Source organism: Lingula anatina, chromosome 2 (assembly GCF_051362555.1).
Source record: "Lingula anatina isolate TDL-2025a chromosome 2, LinAna3.0, whole genome shotgun sequence".
Taxonomy (NCBI): Eukaryota; Metazoa; Brachiopoda; class Lingulata; order Lingulida; family Lingulidae; genus Lingula; species Lingula anatina.
Genome location: NC_141768.1, coordinates 16,566,041 through 16,584,730, shown reverse-complemented (window position 1 = coordinate 16,584,730; position 18,690 = coordinate 16,566,041). Strand labels below are relative to the sequence as shown.

The 18,690-nt window shown below is 34.8% G+C and overlaps 1 protein-coding gene across 8 annotated transcripts in view; it reads right to left on the bottom strand.

Moving 5' to 3' along the window:
• LOC106156246 (inositol hexakisphosphate and diphosphoinositol-pentakisphosphate kinase 2) overlaps window positions 1-18,690 on the bottom strand; it is a 33,446-nt gene that overhangs the window by 2,301 nt on the left and 12,455 nt on the right. For 3 of the 8 annotated variants that reach the window (XM_013531412.2, XM_013531410.2, XM_087005527.1), the window contains exons 14-29: window positions 16,033-16,154; window positions 15,713-15,825; window positions 15,358-15,424; window positions 13,443-13,581; window positions 13,078-13,304; window positions 12,632-12,756; window positions 11,443-11,557; window positions 9,824-9,931; window positions 9,261-9,383; window positions 8,811-8,981; window positions 8,389-8,548; window positions 7,990-8,112; window positions 5,825-5,953; window positions 3,839-4,033; window positions 2,412-2,504; window positions 345-551 (exon numbers count right to left, since the gene is read on the bottom strand). In XM_013531412.2, coding sequence (XP_013386866.2) covers window positions 345-551; window positions 2,412-2,504; window positions 3,839-4,033; window positions 5,825-5,953; window positions 7,990-8,112; window positions 8,389-8,548; window positions 8,811-8,981; window positions 9,261-9,383; window positions 9,824-9,931; window positions 11,443-11,557; window positions 12,632-12,756; window positions 13,078-13,304; window positions 13,443-13,581; window positions 15,358-15,424; window positions 15,713-15,825; window positions 16,033-16,154 — 2,217 coding nt within the window. Of the gene's footprint in view, window positions 1-344; window positions 552-2,411; window positions 2,505-3,838; window positions 4,034-5,824; window positions 5,954-7,989; window positions 8,113-8,388; window positions 8,549-8,810; window positions 8,982-9,260; window positions 9,384-9,823; window positions 9,932-11,442; window positions 11,558-11,648; window positions 11,764-12,631; window positions 12,757-13,077; window positions 13,305-13,442; window positions 13,582-15,357; window positions 15,425-15,712; window positions 15,826-16,032; window positions 16,155-18,690 lie in introns of all 8 variants that reach the window. The other 5 variants (XM_013531411.2, XM_013531414.2, XM_013531415.2 and 2 more) reach the window with 5 other exon arrangements.

Below are 18,690 nucleotides of genomic sequence, written 5' to 3'. Positions count from 1 at the left end.
CTGTAATGAAGGTGAAATGACACTAGTACTTTTCCTAAATATGACTAATTACAAATCTAACAATGGCACAGAAAACAATAAGCATAAGACAAGAATGTCAACATCTTCAAGTAATCTCAATATAATTCATTTTAATGATTGTGATTTAAAAAATCTGGCACCCAAGTATAAATGCATTCACTGGCACAAGACATATTATAACTACTGCCTATCTAAAAGTTTTCATTACCAATTTTTTCTTACTATAAGTAATGGAAGTAATTTCACATAGTCTTCAAAGAAATTATAAAAGACATTTTAAATTCCAAGACTTCTCCAGGACATAAGTCATTCCATTTACCTACCTAAGCTTGGTAAGTGCATTCCCTTCTTCTTGGCTCCACCTACAGGAGTGGGTACACCTCTGGGGGTACGAGGGGGTGTCGATTTTGGGGTGTAAAACACCATCTCCGTAATTTTCTGTAGAAAGTGTTCCATCTGCTTCAGAGTGAGGGAGTTGTGAAGTGTCTCTAGGGGGCGGATTTCTGGCACCCTGGGACAGCTCTCCACACCTGGGATTACAGTGAAACAGAACCCATGAAATCATCATCATTATGACTTCTATATTCATAACATACATTGCCAGGTATCATGCTGCTGCTGGGCCAATGTTGGCAATGTCACCAGTAAACTGGAATTGTTTTGGTTACGTGTAACTGAACCACAGTTAAAAATCCATGGATATATATATAACAGCCGCAGACACTGTGGAGGCGGTGAGATCCTGCAAAGCCAGGGCCCCAAAGCCAAAGCTAAAACATAACCACCCATAGTAACAGTTGCCAACATTTGCATTTACAAAGCATGGGGTGCATATACAACCATAAATGTGCATATGTTACAAGGGAATAAAATTGCAGGGAAGCAAGGAGCTTTCTTTCAGCAATGCAACTGCTTAATAGGATAGAATAGGTCTTATGTTCAAGCTGATAACTGACTATTGGCATAAATATAAAGCAAATTATTTACTTCATTACAATCATACATTATATCATATAAATCATCTATCACATGATTTTATTTTTGTTTATAGGTGACAGATTAAAGGAAAAAGTGCTAAACAAAGGTCTTTGTATCTTAAAGGAGCATCAATTCTGCAAGTAAAATGACACAGACACTATGAATCTGAACATTTTATCAAATCTAACAAGCCGAGGTGATCTGAAATAAGGCTGCCTGTTAGCTAACTTTGGCATCAAAAGTTAAAGGGAGTACTTTATATTAAGGCCAACAAAATGCCTAAATAAATACCCAAGTGGCTTTAATTGGCAAGTATATCTAAGTCAATTATTCAATCATAATTCATTTTACAGACAGAGCTTATAATAATAATTATTATTATTATAATTTTAGAAGCGAATTCAACTGTATATCCCTATTTGCATTCATACTGATTAGTATTTGTCACTTAAAAATCTTACTAGGAATAATTTTACAATAACAGTCCAACAGGTTAGTACTTGTTAACCAAATATAATAAAAATATTTTGTGGTATTAATAATAGGACTTGAAAACATCATGATTTTAAAACTTGCAAGAAACTCCAAATAACTGATTACAGAACATATGAATAAAAAAATATTACTACTGCTTTTAATGTTATTTCAATTCAGAGAGTGACTTGATTGGTTTCTTTATCAGCAACATGGCTACAAAACTGGATAAACTTAAGGACACACATATATAAGGGTAACAGCAGGGATTATTAATGTGAGACAAAACAAATTAATTCTGTTGATGCCTTGAAAGTGTAAGGTAAGGTAAGGTAACATCACAGGAAATCACCATGGAAGCCAACAGCAAACAAAATGGTCCTAGTTATCATTTAACATCAACATTAAATGGAAATGAAAAACATCAATAACAACAAAAATGAACATTTTCAAACACAAGCTAAAAAACTTTCATACCATCAGCTTATGGCCAACCTGGACGTAGGCCTTCATCAGATTGATTTGAGTAGATGTTGTTACTCACTTAACGCTAGGTGGTATAGCAGCCAGGACCCTCTTATAATGTCAGGTAGATCGACTCCCCCTCCCCCTCCCTATTCAAGGGTTTTTCAGCTTGTGTTTGATAGTTTTCATTTATGATCCAGCTACCAAGCTAATGAACATTTTTGCTCACCAACTACAACAATTACAAAGACCTTAGTACTCTGAATCCAATGACCACAGAACAAATAACAAAGTGAACCATTAACATAAGTGAAGTGATACATTTCTGAAAAGTGATATGCTCTGCACACCTGCTAAGTGACTCCATTCTGCTGCCAAGTGTTAAAAGCTATAATTACAGTAATCATGGAAATGGGTATAATGACAACTTTATTGACCTTTTCTTATGTCAATCAAAATGTTTACCAACATACCCATCTCTATCTGCCTGCCCTCTTCATCATACAAATTAGGTGTACTGGAGGAACTGCCAATTAACCGTGTGCTAAACAGACTACCCGATGAGCCTGGAGTGGGAAAGAAACCAAAGACACCATGAAATCTCATCAACAAGATCCACACATCAAAACACAGCTACAAACCTCCCAAGTCTAGAGTGATGATCTTTAGCTGACAACTGCTTAGGTCCCAGAAATACATATATCAGTCAAGGCCCTCATTCTTCTTTTGATTACATCCTTGTTGATAGTATACTAACATTGCCTGTGTCAGCCAATGGATGAGTATCTTCACTTTTAAAGCCATGCATTGCTACCATGCTTATATTGTTCACTTTTCAAACATCAAAAAAGGTCAAGGCAAACCTTTTACAGCATCATGACAAAAACACTCATTACATTTTCAGCCTATCAAAGTAGCCTACATGCTACTGGCTCATCAAAAGGAGTTCGTTTCTTTATATCAGGCCAGAGTAGAAAACTTCAGCAAACTTGTTTTAATTTGACACATTATGAATATCATTTTTATCAGTGAGTGACCTTACTTACATTCATACACAGAAAAATCATAACTTTGAAATTGGTATATGTATACTTTTCATAACTGTGTTTCGATAATCAAAACAGAAGCATTATCATATTAAGAGGTCAGTGTCATTTTCAAGTACAAATGGTCAAATTTTATGTCAAAAGGTTCTAAAAAAATAATTTGATTCATTATATTCTTTTTTCATGCACAGTATTTAATAATATGTTAAATCCAGTTAGGAATTTCTCTCTCTCTCTCTCTCTCTCTCTCTCTCTCTCTCTCTCTCTCTCTTCAATTAAAAAATATAATATATCTGATCAACTTCCTGATAAAAAAAGGACAAAAAGGCAGCTGTCTAAATCCAAATTATATTAAAAAATAATCTTTTACCTTGCTCCAAGAGAAAAAGATTTCACCACCAGCAAAAAGCAACAACACAAGCAGCAATAAGCAAAAGGTACAGCACCCATATAATGAGAAATGTAAATATTAAGGAACTGTCGTGTAAATTTTACAACCCTCAACCAAGAAATCTCCCTCCATCTATTTATTCATTGAAATTATACAACTTTTCTTAAATAATTTGAAAAAAGTTATCTTCAACTACATAATTTTGTACCACTTATATAAAATCCAATCAAATCGTTCAGATATTATCAGATGGAAGAAAAAGATATTGCCCTCCTGATATTTTGTCAATTGAATTTTGAAATGAAACAATGGTCAAGAAATGAAATTATCAAGACAAAACTAGGTTTACAATACGATAAATCTACAAAAGATACTTAAACATTTAACGATGTGACCACAACGGCAAAACTACAAAGAAAGAGAGAGGAGGATCAACAGGTCCATACATACAACATGCACTCACCCAAAGAATCACCACTCCCCAATCTACCTCTTTTCCTGCCTAGGAACCCTGCAAAAGAGTGCCTGTGATGTCCAGACAGACCCTGGATGGTGTGGTAGACATTATACTTGAGAGGGCTGTTAGGAGCTCCTGGGCTGGGACTGGTCGGGGCACTGCTGTTAGTTGACCCTGTGCCACATGGCAGGGAGATGGTGGCTGAAATGAAAATAACACGAGAAATAGTGGTGATGATTTGTGGATGATAAATGGGAGCAAATTAAATATTGGAATTTGTTACAAACCAGCACTCAATCTGACCCATTGATAACACTGCCAACTCCCTTCTTTTTTTTTTTCAAAATTTCTTAACTTTCATAATAATTGGTGTATTTGATAAAAGTGATTTTCAACCCTCTGCTAAAACAAGTAACTTATGACAACGGCTGCAAAATATCTTCACGTCACCAAGCAGTGCCCCCTATAAACACTCAGTCAAGTCAAACACAGTCCAAGACAGCAGAACTCTTTTGTTAAACTTTAAAGGGTAAATCTGACATATCATTTCACACTTTTCATCCAAATGAGGGCATACTGCATTAATCCATCATTTCATTTTATTTAAAACTTCCTCCTATTATGAATGACAAGAATGAAATCTTTGAAAAACATTGGAATGAAAGCCTCTCTTTAAAACACATCTGTAGTACATGAAGCACAAAGTCAAATGGTGGCAGTATGGTTCACTAATGAAGGTCTGTTACCTATATGGTGGGGCCGTCCACCATGGGTCCGAGCTTAATTTTAGTTTCTGTAGCATAAGACAACTGAGAGTTTTCACTCCAGGATATCAATCCATAGCAGATTTTCCATTAGTAAACAAGGTTAAAGAGGGACACTGGTTTTAAAGCTTCTTCTCCAAAAAGCATTACGTAGGAGACACAACAAGGACTGATCAACAGCAGAGTTTGTACCACCAACTGTCATGCCAGAAGTCTTTTGCACTTTACCAAGCTGTCTTCTCACCCATTAATATGCAAAACTGAACATAACTGGACCATGTATGTACATTTATACCCATGTGGTAGCAAAACAATAAGAGCCGGGTGGAGGTAAGAGAAGACAAGCTGGTATGGGGGAGAAGATGCAAAAGGAAGAATGCTCAAGAGGGTATAATAACTCCACACTTTTAATAACTGCTCTGAAACAGATAGAATTCCATAAATGGGGTACCATTTCTAGTCTTCGACTCATTCACTTGTACTTTTACTTAACCGTAATTTTTTTCAACAATACAACTTAAATCTCCTTGTCATTTCAAACTATGATTAGCCAATAACTAAACCTTAAAAGAACTCAAATTAGCCGAGACAGTTCCTTATGCAGTCTTTTTGATATAATATATATCTATTTGTCTGTTATTAAAAAACATTATAAAATCAATATCCCCAAAAAGCACCAAGTCCAGCAGTTTTGGTTTACAACACCACCTGAAATGTAAACAGATTTTAAGAAAGAGAAAATAATATAAACCATTATGTCCAGAAATCCCCAACCACCACTGCACGGAGCTCAGAAGAGTACCGCCTCAACAGCTGTGCAAGCATAGTGCGAGTCAGCTGTTATCTCTACTACACACTGGCACAAGACACTGGGTCACTGACACAACTGAACAACTGCAAACATATCATGCAGCATCACAAACTGGGTGCAAACTATTACACTACAGGTACATACATGTTTATACCAAACTCAAGTAGAACTACAGTCTGTAACACGCATTCTTATGGCATTCAATCTGCGAATTAAAGCATTCCATTGAACCAAAATGGGTTACTAAGTGACATGTTATTTTTGAAATAAAATTTTTATCATTCAAGGTGAAATTGAAATAAACTAACAAAAAATATCATTGTTATTATCAGTTATGTGCAAACCAAAATGGGTGAAATTCAAAATTCACAAATATTACGATTAAATTACTACAGTCTAGGCCACTGCAGTATCTACCTTTTTCCATTGTATTTTGATCATGATGGCCTATTTGGCTAAACAGACTAGCAAATGAATAATATTTTGGCACTGGAATGGCATGTATGGTGTGGTAGACATGGTAGTCTGGTATGCAATCACTTGGACCTAAATGAAAATGGAGCAATGTTCAATCATCACAGCAAGTTAGGTGCTCAGAAAACAGACAAAATTAAAGCAAAGCTGTTAGTTCCTATCCACACCCATTCACACAAAAAGTCAACATGCTATAAACAAGGAAATTCTAGATTCAAGGAAAGTGAAGCAGATATAAAACAACAAATGTGATACAGATGAGATATATATGATAAAAACAATGAAAAAAAGCTAACACTGAATTAAGTGGATCATTTAAAGAAATTTTGGTAAGGCAATGAATACCATTTTTCTTACCAAAACTTTCAGTCTTGTATCTCGCTGGGTTTAGCCAATCTTTGTGGAAAACCACAACTGTGGCATGCCAACGGGGAAATGCTGATATTTTATCTATTACAAGAGCATACTGTGAGGAAGCCCAGGGTAAAGGTAGAAGTATTGATCTATGATAATTTCCAAAATATCACATATTTATAATCACTAGAAATCTTCAATTGCACTCTTTATCTGTGAAGGACTTCAGGTCATGCTTGAGCAGTTTCTGACTATGGAGAAACTCTCCAAGTGTTTATTAAAGGGCCACTCCATGGGATTTTCCCACCAAAATGAATTTGTAGAGGTTCTTTCCATCCGTTTGAAAATCTCCCACAATCATATTCATGTCTGTATTATACACAGTACAGAGGCGCAATACAAAACATTAGGCCATTTTCTTGTGTGAAAACTAGGCAATGTACATGACGGCAGACGTAGTAAATTAGACTGGTCAGTTATTTAAAGCTAAAGTATTAAATCATAAATATAATAAAACATTAAATCCAAATGCAGGGATGGGCAAAGCAATAATTCTTGAGTAGGAGAAAATTGCCCTTTACCCCAGTAAATTTCATTTTGGCAGGAAAATCCCATAGAGTGGCCCTATAAGTAATTTAATTGAAAGCACACCAACTTGGCTAATTCTCAAATCTTATAATGTTAATATAATCTAATATTTGATAGACGGCTGACATTTAAAAGCAAATTTGTATCATACAGAATAAAGACATGCATCTTTAAATAAGGGGAAAAAGAACTATAATTCTAAGTCAAACAAGCATGGGCAAAATCCTACAATCACATAAAAATTAGTATTCAACTTATTTTAAAGCAGCAACTGAGGAGATTTTGAGTACATGCACTATTCTACATAAAAAATACTCTTCAAGCATCATTCTAACACTAAAGTGAGATAATCAGTATAAGACATCATGCCGTACCATTTCAAATCAATTTAAAATTTGTTAATATACTGAATTATATCTTAAAATTATATAAAAACCAATACAAATAAATACCAATGCATTCTCTTAGATGGTTTTTTGTTTCTGTATCTACTGCTAGGAAAATGGGTGATTTTAGAAATTAAAAACTGGTCTCACTGAGAAAAAATATTCTAGTTTTTAAGGAGTATATCACATTTCTTTTAATAAATGGAGGGCAGTCACCTCAGCATGCCTTTTTTCTTATGACATATTGGTTTGTCTAAAATTTATACAACACATCATCATAATAAAAAACTTATTAGGGCACTTCATACAAAAATGTGGGAGTATTCTAGTCAGGCACTTACAAGTAGGGTTAGCATCTTCTGTTAAGCAGTTAAAAAAATAAGAAGTGCAAAGTTTTAACCACTGAAAACCGTTAGTATAGTCTTCATATCAAGCCATACATAATACACGATAGCAGTAGTATAGAGTAGCATACATGTAAAAGTTCAATACAGCTTTCAACTGTTTAAGATGTACTTATAGAATTCAAGAAATAGTGTTCTTTTCATGAAAAATCCACATGGGTATTATTATGTGGTTATAGTTCCCAAAACTATATTTTACATATTGTAACAATGTTAGCTGTCATGATGAGTCTAAGACTGAATATTTTTGCTAAGTAAACCAAATGCATCTCAAAAATGACTTATATCCCTTCCCCTCTTTTAGTTATACGACAATCCCTTCAGCATTGTTTTACAGTTCTGGATGAAACTGAATATGTTCATACACTGTACATACTTGTAGTTTTATCCTCGGCACTCTTAGAATGGTTGGTGGGATCTGGGCTGCTGTTCTGGCTTCTTATCTTTGTCTCTTCCACTTCTGTTATTGTCTCTACGGACGGAGCAACCAAACTGTCATCTGGGAGAAAAATTACAAATCAATGAAGAGAGCAAAGTGAGTTTGTCATTTATCAAAAATTCCACATGGTGCAAATGTAGTTGCCAAGCAATGTACTGATCAACACAAACATACATTTTTTTTATTAATTTCTATACACCTAATAGTAATACTGTTTTAAGCATTTTGTTTTTGATTTAATTGAGAGACAATTGTAAACCAACCCCTGTTTTATTCGGGATAAACTAAAAATTTTAACATTTAAATTGAAGTTTATGTTTGACAGATCATTTTCACCTGATCTTGGTATCACTCTAAACCTTTTCTTTTGAATATCAATGGGTTTAGCTGTTGACTTGGGAGAGGCCTGGACCTGTGAGTTAGACACACTGGAAGTCACACCACTGGCAGGGATCTGGGTGCTTCTCCCCTCCTCTTCTTCAACCAATGTATCATTCTAAAACACAATGCTGAAATTATTCTTTTTTTCATTTTTAATGAAAAATTGATTTTCATTTCACCAGATTTTTTCAAATTATCATTATTATCATCATCATTTTCCTATACCTTCAGATTTTCCAGTTTTAATCTGTATATAGAATAATTTTTTTACAAGTTAAATATAAGATAAATACCTATATCTAGGGCAAAAAACTCAATACTGATACTTGAAAATAGGTAATAACATTCAATTTTCATTGAATAAAACTAAACCAAACCTCCAGAATAACTGGGGCACTCTGTGGCTCCATGATCTCCTCCATAGTGAAATCACCATCCGCCTTAGCTGATTGGCTTGTCTGAGCAGGGATGGCTGCCTCTTGTGGGGTAGTATGTGTAGAAACATCAGGTCTAGAAGGGACAGCATCTGGATGGACCTTGACACTTTCCTTGAAGCAGAAAAAGTTAACGACAACATTACATCATGCCTCTTGACCTTCAAGTATTGCCTTATGCTAGGACTAATTCCCATGCCAAGGGCTACAATTTGAGCCAGGACCTAAGAATTCTATATTCCATGCATACCCTTACATAACAAAAATCCTAAAACTAAGTGTTTTAAGAGTAGCAACTAATCTTTACACCACATGGACACAGATAATACTGCTTCAAGCCTCAATTACATAGTGATAGCCTAGAGTAATCAAACCAATCTAGCTGTGCTGCACCTTCTGCTCCTTGGGTCTGTAACCAGTGCCAACAGGGAAGTCCTTGTCCTTCTCCATGTTACAGGTATAGGCACCAGGGCTGAAGTGAAGTTCCACGTGAAACCTCTTGTCAGAGCCAAGTTCCTGGAAGAGAAGTTGTTGCAAATTACATTGTATTTCATGAAAGTTTCTGTAACTTTGAGTACACAGTATACAACATTTGTAATGGTGCATTACACAATGGCATGTTTATGTTCTTAAAAGCTGTATAGCTCAAAACATTTCACATATCTTTAAGTACAGACTTCTTTAAAGTCAACTTCCAAATGCAAAATTAATTCATGTTCATTTTATGAGCCATATACGATTCTCATTTTCTACGTTGTGTTATATCACACAGACATGGACATATAAGTTGGTGATACTCAAATATTTCATTAGTGGTATAATGACTACTTAACAGGAGCAAATTTGAAGTAGTGCATAACATTATACAATCAAAATAACAAGAAATTTTTTCACTAGAGAGGGGCAGGAGAGGCTGCCTGAAAAGGTAAAAAATTAATTTTAACCCATGTACTTACCTGGCTGGGATCTTCATATAGCATCAGCACTAACTGTGTCATATAATTAAGCTCCGACACACTGCCTATGTACTCCATGGCTCTTTTCCACTGCTCATCAGTCAAATCCTGGAAAAAGCAAAACCGATACACTGAACTATCAAATAAATGTGATTGCCAAACTATTACTCACTAATTCACTTATGTTGGTTGGCTCTGTATTGAATTTCTCAAAAATAATCCACTATGCTATGATTCTTGGCACTGAATGCAATTTAGGAATGTGACAAAAATTCAAAGTTTTTACATCAAAAATGTTCTTTGCTGTAGATGTCACCATATATTTGTATAAAGTGAAATTTCAATGACAGGTATCACAGTGGTTGATTTTTGAGATACTTATTGATCTTTTAAAATTCACAACAGATACGTTAAGAATGAAAAAGAATGTCATAAAGTTCAGTGTTTTTGAGGAGTCATGCATATCCTCACCGCCTTTTCTGGGTAGACACAAGTGTTTTTTCAGGACATAAAAAGGGCAAAGGGGCTGGGAGTTGGGGGTTGGCAGCAATAAAATGTTAATTGCCAAGGCCTTTCTCTTCAGTAGCTTGGTGTGCACAAATGCAACACACTATTTAGGAAGTTGTGTGTGAACTTGTTTAAAAATTTGACAAACGAGGGGCACGCTGAAGTGTGTGTGCGCTGAGGGAAGAGGAAAGGGAAGTGATCACAAATTACAACAAAGGTAAGGGCTGCACTACCCCCTACTCTAAAACATCTTTTATAATCATCAGTTAGCTGTGGAGACAGGAATGTTAGTACAAAAACAGTCTATACTTGATTTCTATTGATATTATTTCTTAAATCTAACATCTGCAGATGTACAACAATGCAAAATTCTGAACAATAAAATATGAACAAGATACCAGGCCATGATGCTAGCTATTTATGCACATTACACACTGAATAAAGCATGTCAGTTTTAAAAAATGACTCAGTTACAAGGCAATACATAACTATTTCAAATCTCTTTTGGTAGACAAAGGATGACAAAACAACACATAATCATCAACAATAAAAAAAACAACTAAATCAGGATATTAATTGAGTGGTGGATCCTTTTTTTTTTTTTTTTTTTTTTTTGCCTGACCTAAGTATTTTAGAGCTGATATAGTGAGATAGCAAGATGAAAATCTTTTAACATTTTGTCATTTCATACACAGATATTGGATCCACCACTTTCTGTGTCGCTGTAAACCCATTCTATATATGTGTTGAAATGCACTTTAAGAGACAATGGAAGTAGTCACCATGACCTTTGAATCTTCAAAACAAATGTTTTTGTCATTAAATAAATCTGCAATGTGATCCACATATCCACCACAAAAGCCTCGGGCAAGGGTCATGGTGATCACCGAAACAAGAGAAAAAATTGAAAATTTAATTTCCAGATTGTTAGAATTCTAATGCTATTTTTAATTAGTACCGTACTATGAAATGTTTTATTTTAGTATTTTGTTATCAAGAAAGTCACACAAACAAACATACAAACTGTTTCACACAAGCAGCCTAAGAAGAGTTAAACTGTGTGCATTGTTAGGAAGTAGTAAAAGCAATTTCCTCCATGCGTCTCCACTTACATCCAGAAGTCCCCCATATCTAATTACATTCAGGAGCGAGTGGATGTGACTTTCACTTGTGAAGTACAGCCGTGTTCGAACATGGCGGTAAGGCGTGGACACCCCCTTGCAATACCTAGAAGGCAATCACAATTACAGTCATGCTCAAAGAGAAGAACAGAGGCCCAAGTTAGATTATATACAGCTACACTACAACCCAAACTTACATCGATCAGTCCACCATAACGAAGCACATTGACGAGTGAATGTATATGACTTTCGCTTGTGAAGTAAAGGCGTGTTCGCACATGAAGGTAGGGCGACTCTACTCCTTTGCAATACCTACAAAAACATCAAAACTAAGAGAAGTGTCAGCCAAAAATTAGAGAAGCAAGTCTTAACCCAAATCTATATAAATATGTTGACAGAAGTCTCTTTTCTTGTCAAAGGTCCCTTGTTGTAGCCAATTCTATCAAATATACTACCATGCACAAAGTGTGAAAATATACAGATGTATTTTTCCATACAAACAAAACATAAAATAATTCTGTAAGTGGTGGGGTTTAACCTTTCAAGAGGTTCATATACAAAGTAAGGAACACATGAGGACAAGTAACAAAGGGTTAACAGTCTAAATGTCCTATGGGAATACTGTTCACTTTGACACCATGTTTAAGATTCTACTTATAAACTTTGACACCTTGTTTAAGATTCTACTTATAAATTTTTGGAATCTCTACACAGCACTGACAAAGATGCAACTTTTGTGTGAACTGTTAAAGATTGCAAGGGTTATAACAAACATAAGCAAAAAATCATTTTTGACAATAAATATCAAAAGGTTTCTAATGACATTTGACCAGCATATTTTTCTTTTGGAAATCACCACAGCTGTGGTCGTGGTTCATGGCCCTATGACACATGACAGTACACACACTAAAGACAATACACATATGTCTATATACACAATATATCACAGTACATTATCTAGAATGTTCTAGGTATAATGGAGCAAAAAGTAAAAGCAAAATATCTATCAACTAAGAATATTGATAAGGAGATTAGTGTTAACATATATTTAGAGATTTTTTCAAAAATTACCAACAATGATTTATTTTACTAAGCAAGCAAAAATCATATTAAGCATATTATGGGAAATTAAACCAATATGCAATTTTCTAAGTAAAGATCAAGCTGATCGTTTATTAACCTTGAATCCAGCCTTGTGAAATCTTCCTCGAGATTACTCTGAAGATCAGAGTAAATTTTCTTCAGGAGGGGACTGCTGATACTGGTGCCAATGCACAGCTTGTCTTCTTTAGAAAGGCCATACTCCTGAACATTAAAAAAAAAACTTTCCCCTTAATTAATTATAAAAACACAAAATTTGAAAGTAATGTTTTTTTGGGTACTAACAGCATAATTTAGATTCCTGTCTTATTGTCATCTTTTTCCTAGAGATGAAAATAAGAAGAGTGAAATATAGACCAAGTTACTGACATAAAAAGTGTTACCTGTGGAGCGATAAAGTTATTGACAAATCACATCCTTACCTTTGGAATAATCTAGTCATCAACAAAAAAAAACTTGTTACCTGTGGTAAGATGAAGTCATTACCAGTGGTATTAATAAGTAACCGAGAAATAAAATCATTACCTGTGGTATGATCAAGTCAGCCATAGCCTTGGAACACACGTACAGCTCCTCTGTGTTATCAAACTGCAGTGCCTCCTGGTTGTGCTGGAGATCATACTTAATACAGTCATAAATATCTGGTAATTTGCTGATGTCAAACAAACCACTCCTCTGATGGAAGTCTCTCTCCAGTTTGCCCCACCTCCTCTGCATTAGCTCCCAAGTCTCATTGTGGTATAACGTCTTCCCTGAACCAAAAGGATGCTCAGTTTATTTATTGATTGATGGTCATTACATGGTTCATGGTTAAATTTAATAATAGAGCATAAAAAGGGTGCAGCATTTATCTTTTTTTTTTCTCTGATTTTACTATAATTTTTGTTCACCTCTTGTCCTAGGGTCTGCCTTTAGCTGCTTTATCCTTCCCGTCAGTTTCTGGATGAGGGCATGGATCCTCTTACACATCTGCCGCGGGTTCTTGATAAACATGAGAGCTGTCCTGATGGACTGGCTGTCCTCACATAACTGGCACAACAATGAGGTTATCATCAATTTCAAATTTTCACATAACTTTAAATGGTTTAACTAGAGGATCAGAGAGGCGATACCGCCTCTGGATATTGTACCACCAGCTGGAGTAAGCGCATTTGTATGGACCCCCCCTCCCCCCCCCCCAAAAAAAAAAAAAAAAAAAAATTGGACACCACCACCAGTCTTGAGCTTGACAAGCTCTATAAAATGCAATAAACAAGAGTTCTCAAAATATGCAAAAAAAAAAAAAAAAATAGAAAAAACATAACAGTTAAAATGGTCCAGTCAAGGAGATGTTCAAATTGACCTGTATTTTCCTAACACTGATCATTCCTGTGATTTTCTAGACAATAGGCCTATTGGTTTTCCTTGAAATGCATTATCAGTATTGCATATGCCGGTATGCTGACAAAAGAGAAAACCTAGGGACAACACTGAGCAGATCTCTGCTTGTTTTGAAGATATGAAGGGCAAGAAAATATGCAGAGTTCAGTTTGTGGTAAAAAAGTAGGTCAAAGGTCAATTTCAAGGTCACAGTATATGACTTCCTATATGAGATTAATAGTAGCTATGGGCATTTCTTTGCCAATGTTGGAGATATGAAGGCCAGGAAACATGCAAAGTTCAGTTCATGTTGAAAAGTAGGTCAAAGGTCAATTTCAAGGTCACAATAAGAATGCCAGTGTATGACTTCCTATTCAAGTTCAACAGTAATTATGGGTGTATCTCTGCCAGTTTTGGAGATATAAGGGCTGGAAAATTTGCAAAGTTCAGTTCATTGTGAAAAGTAGGTCAAAGGTCAATTTAAAGGTCACAGTTAGGTTACCAGTATATAACTTCCTATTAAAGTTCAATAGTAACTATGGGTGTATCTTTGCCAGTTTTGGAGATATAAGGGCTAGAAAATTTGCAAAGTTCAGTTCATGGTGAAAAGTAGGTCAAAGGTCAATTTAAAGGTCACAGTAAGATTACTTTTATATAACTTCCTACTCAAGTTCAATAGTAACTATGGGTGTATCTCTGCCAGTTTTGGAGATATAAAGATCAGAAAACTTCAAAGTGCAGTTCATCATGAAAAGTAGGTCAAAGGTCAATTTCAAGGTCACAGTTAGATTACCAGTATATGACTTCCTATTCAAGTTCAATAGTAATTATGGGCATATCTCTGCTAATTTTGGAATATTTAACATAGAAAAAGGTCAAAAGTCAAATCCAAGGGCATATTTGGAATCTCCACATATGACTTTCGGTCAGACTTCTGTAGTAATTTTTCCCATAATTCCTTTGGTTTGGGAGATATTTAGCCTTGAATTTTCAAAAATTTTGACAAGGGTGCGTTTCAACAAGTGTCACGCCCAGGCTAATGCACAGACAGAGACAAAAAAACCAGGGTGTTCAAGTTGAGATTATACATGACCTAAATCCAAGAGATGGAGACACAGGTCCTGGCGGTCTAGGAGGAGAAGCGTTAACGGTGACTTGTTTCCAGCGCCCGACTGCGGAGCCGGCGGAGCCGCAGGAGCCAGCGGAGCTGTACGAGACGGGTCGGGACTAAAACCATGAGTACCGCCAGCATATACACTGGTGGTACTAATAATGAATTGAAGAACCACATACTGTGGTAAAATTAAAAAGTACAAAACATACAACATATCCCATCTTTTTCCACAGAAAAAATAAAGATTTTTCACAAAATTCTGAGGCTTCAAAATGTGTTCTGAAACATTATTCTGTGATAAAACAATCTTTGTCAGAGGTTGAAAAACTTACTTGCTGTATGTCTTCTTCTTCAAAATCTTTGTCTTCATTTAAAATCTGCTTTAGCTTGGCTTTGATTCTGAAAGTAATGTGTTCAGTTCAGTTCTTCAACTACTATAACTGTACATTGAGACAGCATTAGATTCCAGACTCAATAATTGTGACAAATTAACCTGTAGTTAACAAAAGCACTTCATCAATTTAATCTCAAACTTGAAACATAAATTATAAAATTCATTTGATCCTTGATTTGACTCAAATAACACATTGAAAGTCTGCAGTGGCTATTTCTAAATATGTCTATCTGTGCTATTAAATCCATTTAATATTTTATGGTTATTTTCAAAAATATCACTCTTCAATTTACTTGTTTTGATATTTAGCTGCTTCTCTGTCCTCATCCAGCAGACCATTGGTGTCTGCACTCTTCACCATCTGTACCAGTACTGGGGCCAACTCCCCCTCCAAGGCAAGAAGTCCCTGAAAGAATTATTTCACATTGTACTCTAAAGTCTTTGCAACTGATAATCTTTTGGACCTTTTGTCATTTTCATTGATAAGGTCATACAGGCTTTATGATTCTTCATGGTTCCTGAGACATTTAAATACCTAAATAACAGGACAGATCCCACATGTAATGTGACCTCATCCTGATGATCACATTCAAAATCTATGACTACAACAAACCTTAGTAAAAGCAGCTGCTGTCATTTGTACTCTGCCTTCATCTGACGCATAGATCTTTAGATCATGTCTAAATGTGCTGTGTAGTCTAAGAAAGCCCAGGCCAGGGGTGTTACCATAGTCACCTGAATTCCAAAAGTTAAAAGGCCATCTCAATACTGTGCTAAATTCTCAGAGAACCTCCTCACTTTTGGACTTATAAATAATTTTAGCACTATCTGATTTTAGTACCACACAGGGTTTGGTTTTATAAATTACAAATATTTTAATGCTGATTCACTTTTGAAAAAAAACAAGGCAGCAAAGCTGTCAAATGTACAGACAAAAAACAGAAAAAAAAAGATGCAAAAGAGGTCATTTTGTCAATTTTGATGCAACAATAAATAATGCTTATAATAGCAGTCAGTCAACACTGATTTTTCATTATGCACAACAGGTAACATGGTCAATAACAGGAGCAGATCCAGAAATATTTTTGACAGTATTCTAAAGTATCTTTATTGATCCATCTTCCATTTTGATGGTCTTCCAAAAGAAAAAAATAGATACCCATCAATATAAAAAATCTAACTGTCTTCCAGGAGACCCAGAAGATGGTCTCAATCCACCCCTTCAATAAGATTATAGTTTCATGACCATGAGAGTTAAAATTCACATGATGAAAGTCCCAATATAAGAAAAATGATGACAGTGCATAAAATAATATTACTAGTGTTTAAAGACATGAATACCAATACAACTGCTTACGTGGAAATACAGAAATTGTGCAGAGCCTCAGGTGGATGGGAAAGTCACATCTTAAAAATGCCAGTGTTGGAGAAGAAATTAAAAAGAAAACAACAAAAATATAATCTAATGAAGCTGCTATTCAGTGCTTCCTTATTATGCACACTGTTATCTAGCAGAGAGCTTAACCTTTGGGAGTTTACAGGGAAATATCAACAAGTGTGATTTATGAAATCTCATTTAATGGCCACTTAATCAGGCAAATGAGTTTATAGCACTAAACTTAGCCTAGTGAATACCCAAGGGGAATTTACAGACTGACCACACAAATTTGTCCCATAAGACACAGCTTAAGAAAAGCACAAAACAATAATGCACAAAAATAGGAGACTGCCAATTCTGATGCAATAGTACATTATGTTTAACTGCACAGTCAATATCAAATTTTAATTATGCAGAACAGGTAACAACGACGAAAGTAAAAGCATAAGGCTTCAGGTCCATCAGAGTTCAAATTTACAATTAGAAAGAGCCAGAATGAGAAAAATGAAAATTTCACACAAAATTGCATAAATTCAATAATAAATGATAACCCAATTGAGCTGGCTTTCTAATTTGAACTGCATGCCAATCCTAAAAATCATACTTGTAAGTTAAACATAATAATAAGTAACACAGTTTTCTTTCCATAATGTTTGCAGAAGCAGTACAAAAATATTTTTGTCAATTTTGATGTAACATTACATAATAATTTATAGAATAATGATCACCAATTTTTTATTATTGACTATGAATAGCAAGGACATGTAGAAAATTTGATTACCATTTGGCTTCATGTCCATGGGAGTTCTGAGTCCCACAATGAATATGCCAAAAAGATAATAATGAATATTTCACTAAAATGTATAAATTCCAGAAAAAGAAGCCAATTAGACTGCTTTTCCAACTTTTTTTGAAAGATTGAGTCGTAAGTAACATGATTTTCCCATAATGGTCATCATGGCAGCAACACCAAAAATTGTTTTCTTCTATTTTGATGCAACATTACATAATGTTTAACAGCATAATGACCATCAATTTTTAATAATAAAATATTAGTATCATGGATATTCAGAAAATGTGACTAGCAAAGGTCTTCAAGCCCGTGGAGGTTCTAAGTCACACCTTGAAAATGCCAATAAATGAATAATTAAAATTTCACAAAAAACTGTTTAATTGCCAGAAAAATTTACCAAACAGACTGCATTGCCTACTGAAGCTATATTTTAGTCCCATGTTTCTTTCCTGTAAGTTTGAGAACAGTGAGTGATATGATTTTCCTTAAATGATCATCATGGGAACAGTGCCCAAAATAGGGGTTTCTTCAAATTTTGATGCAATATTACATAATGTTTAACAGCATAATGACCATCAATTTTTAATAATAAAATATTAGTATCATGGATATTCAGAAAAATGTGACTAGCAAAGGTCTTCAGGACCATGGAACTTCAAAGTCACATCTTGAAAATGCCAAAATGTAAACAAGACAGCACTTTTCTGAAATGGGTTTATTTCCATTTTTAACACTTTTTTAACATAAAACAAAATTAACAATTAACTGCCATTTTTATATGACGAACTAATAAAATTGATGAGATGGGGAAAATATCAATAGAACAGTGTTAAATGTCCAATTTCCTCCATCTAAGATTCTGAACATAGTGGATGATTGAATATGACAAATTGCAATGATATGAGTTTATTTCCAGTTTTGACACTTCATCACACAATACATGATAACAAATTTACCATCATTTTTACATAATCAACTGACAATGTTGTAAAGATGCAGGAAATGTCAAACAAACACTTTTATGTATCTTATTAGTTCAATAATGAGACTATTAACATGCCTAAGAATTGAATCTGAGGAAATGTGAAAAAAAAGCATAA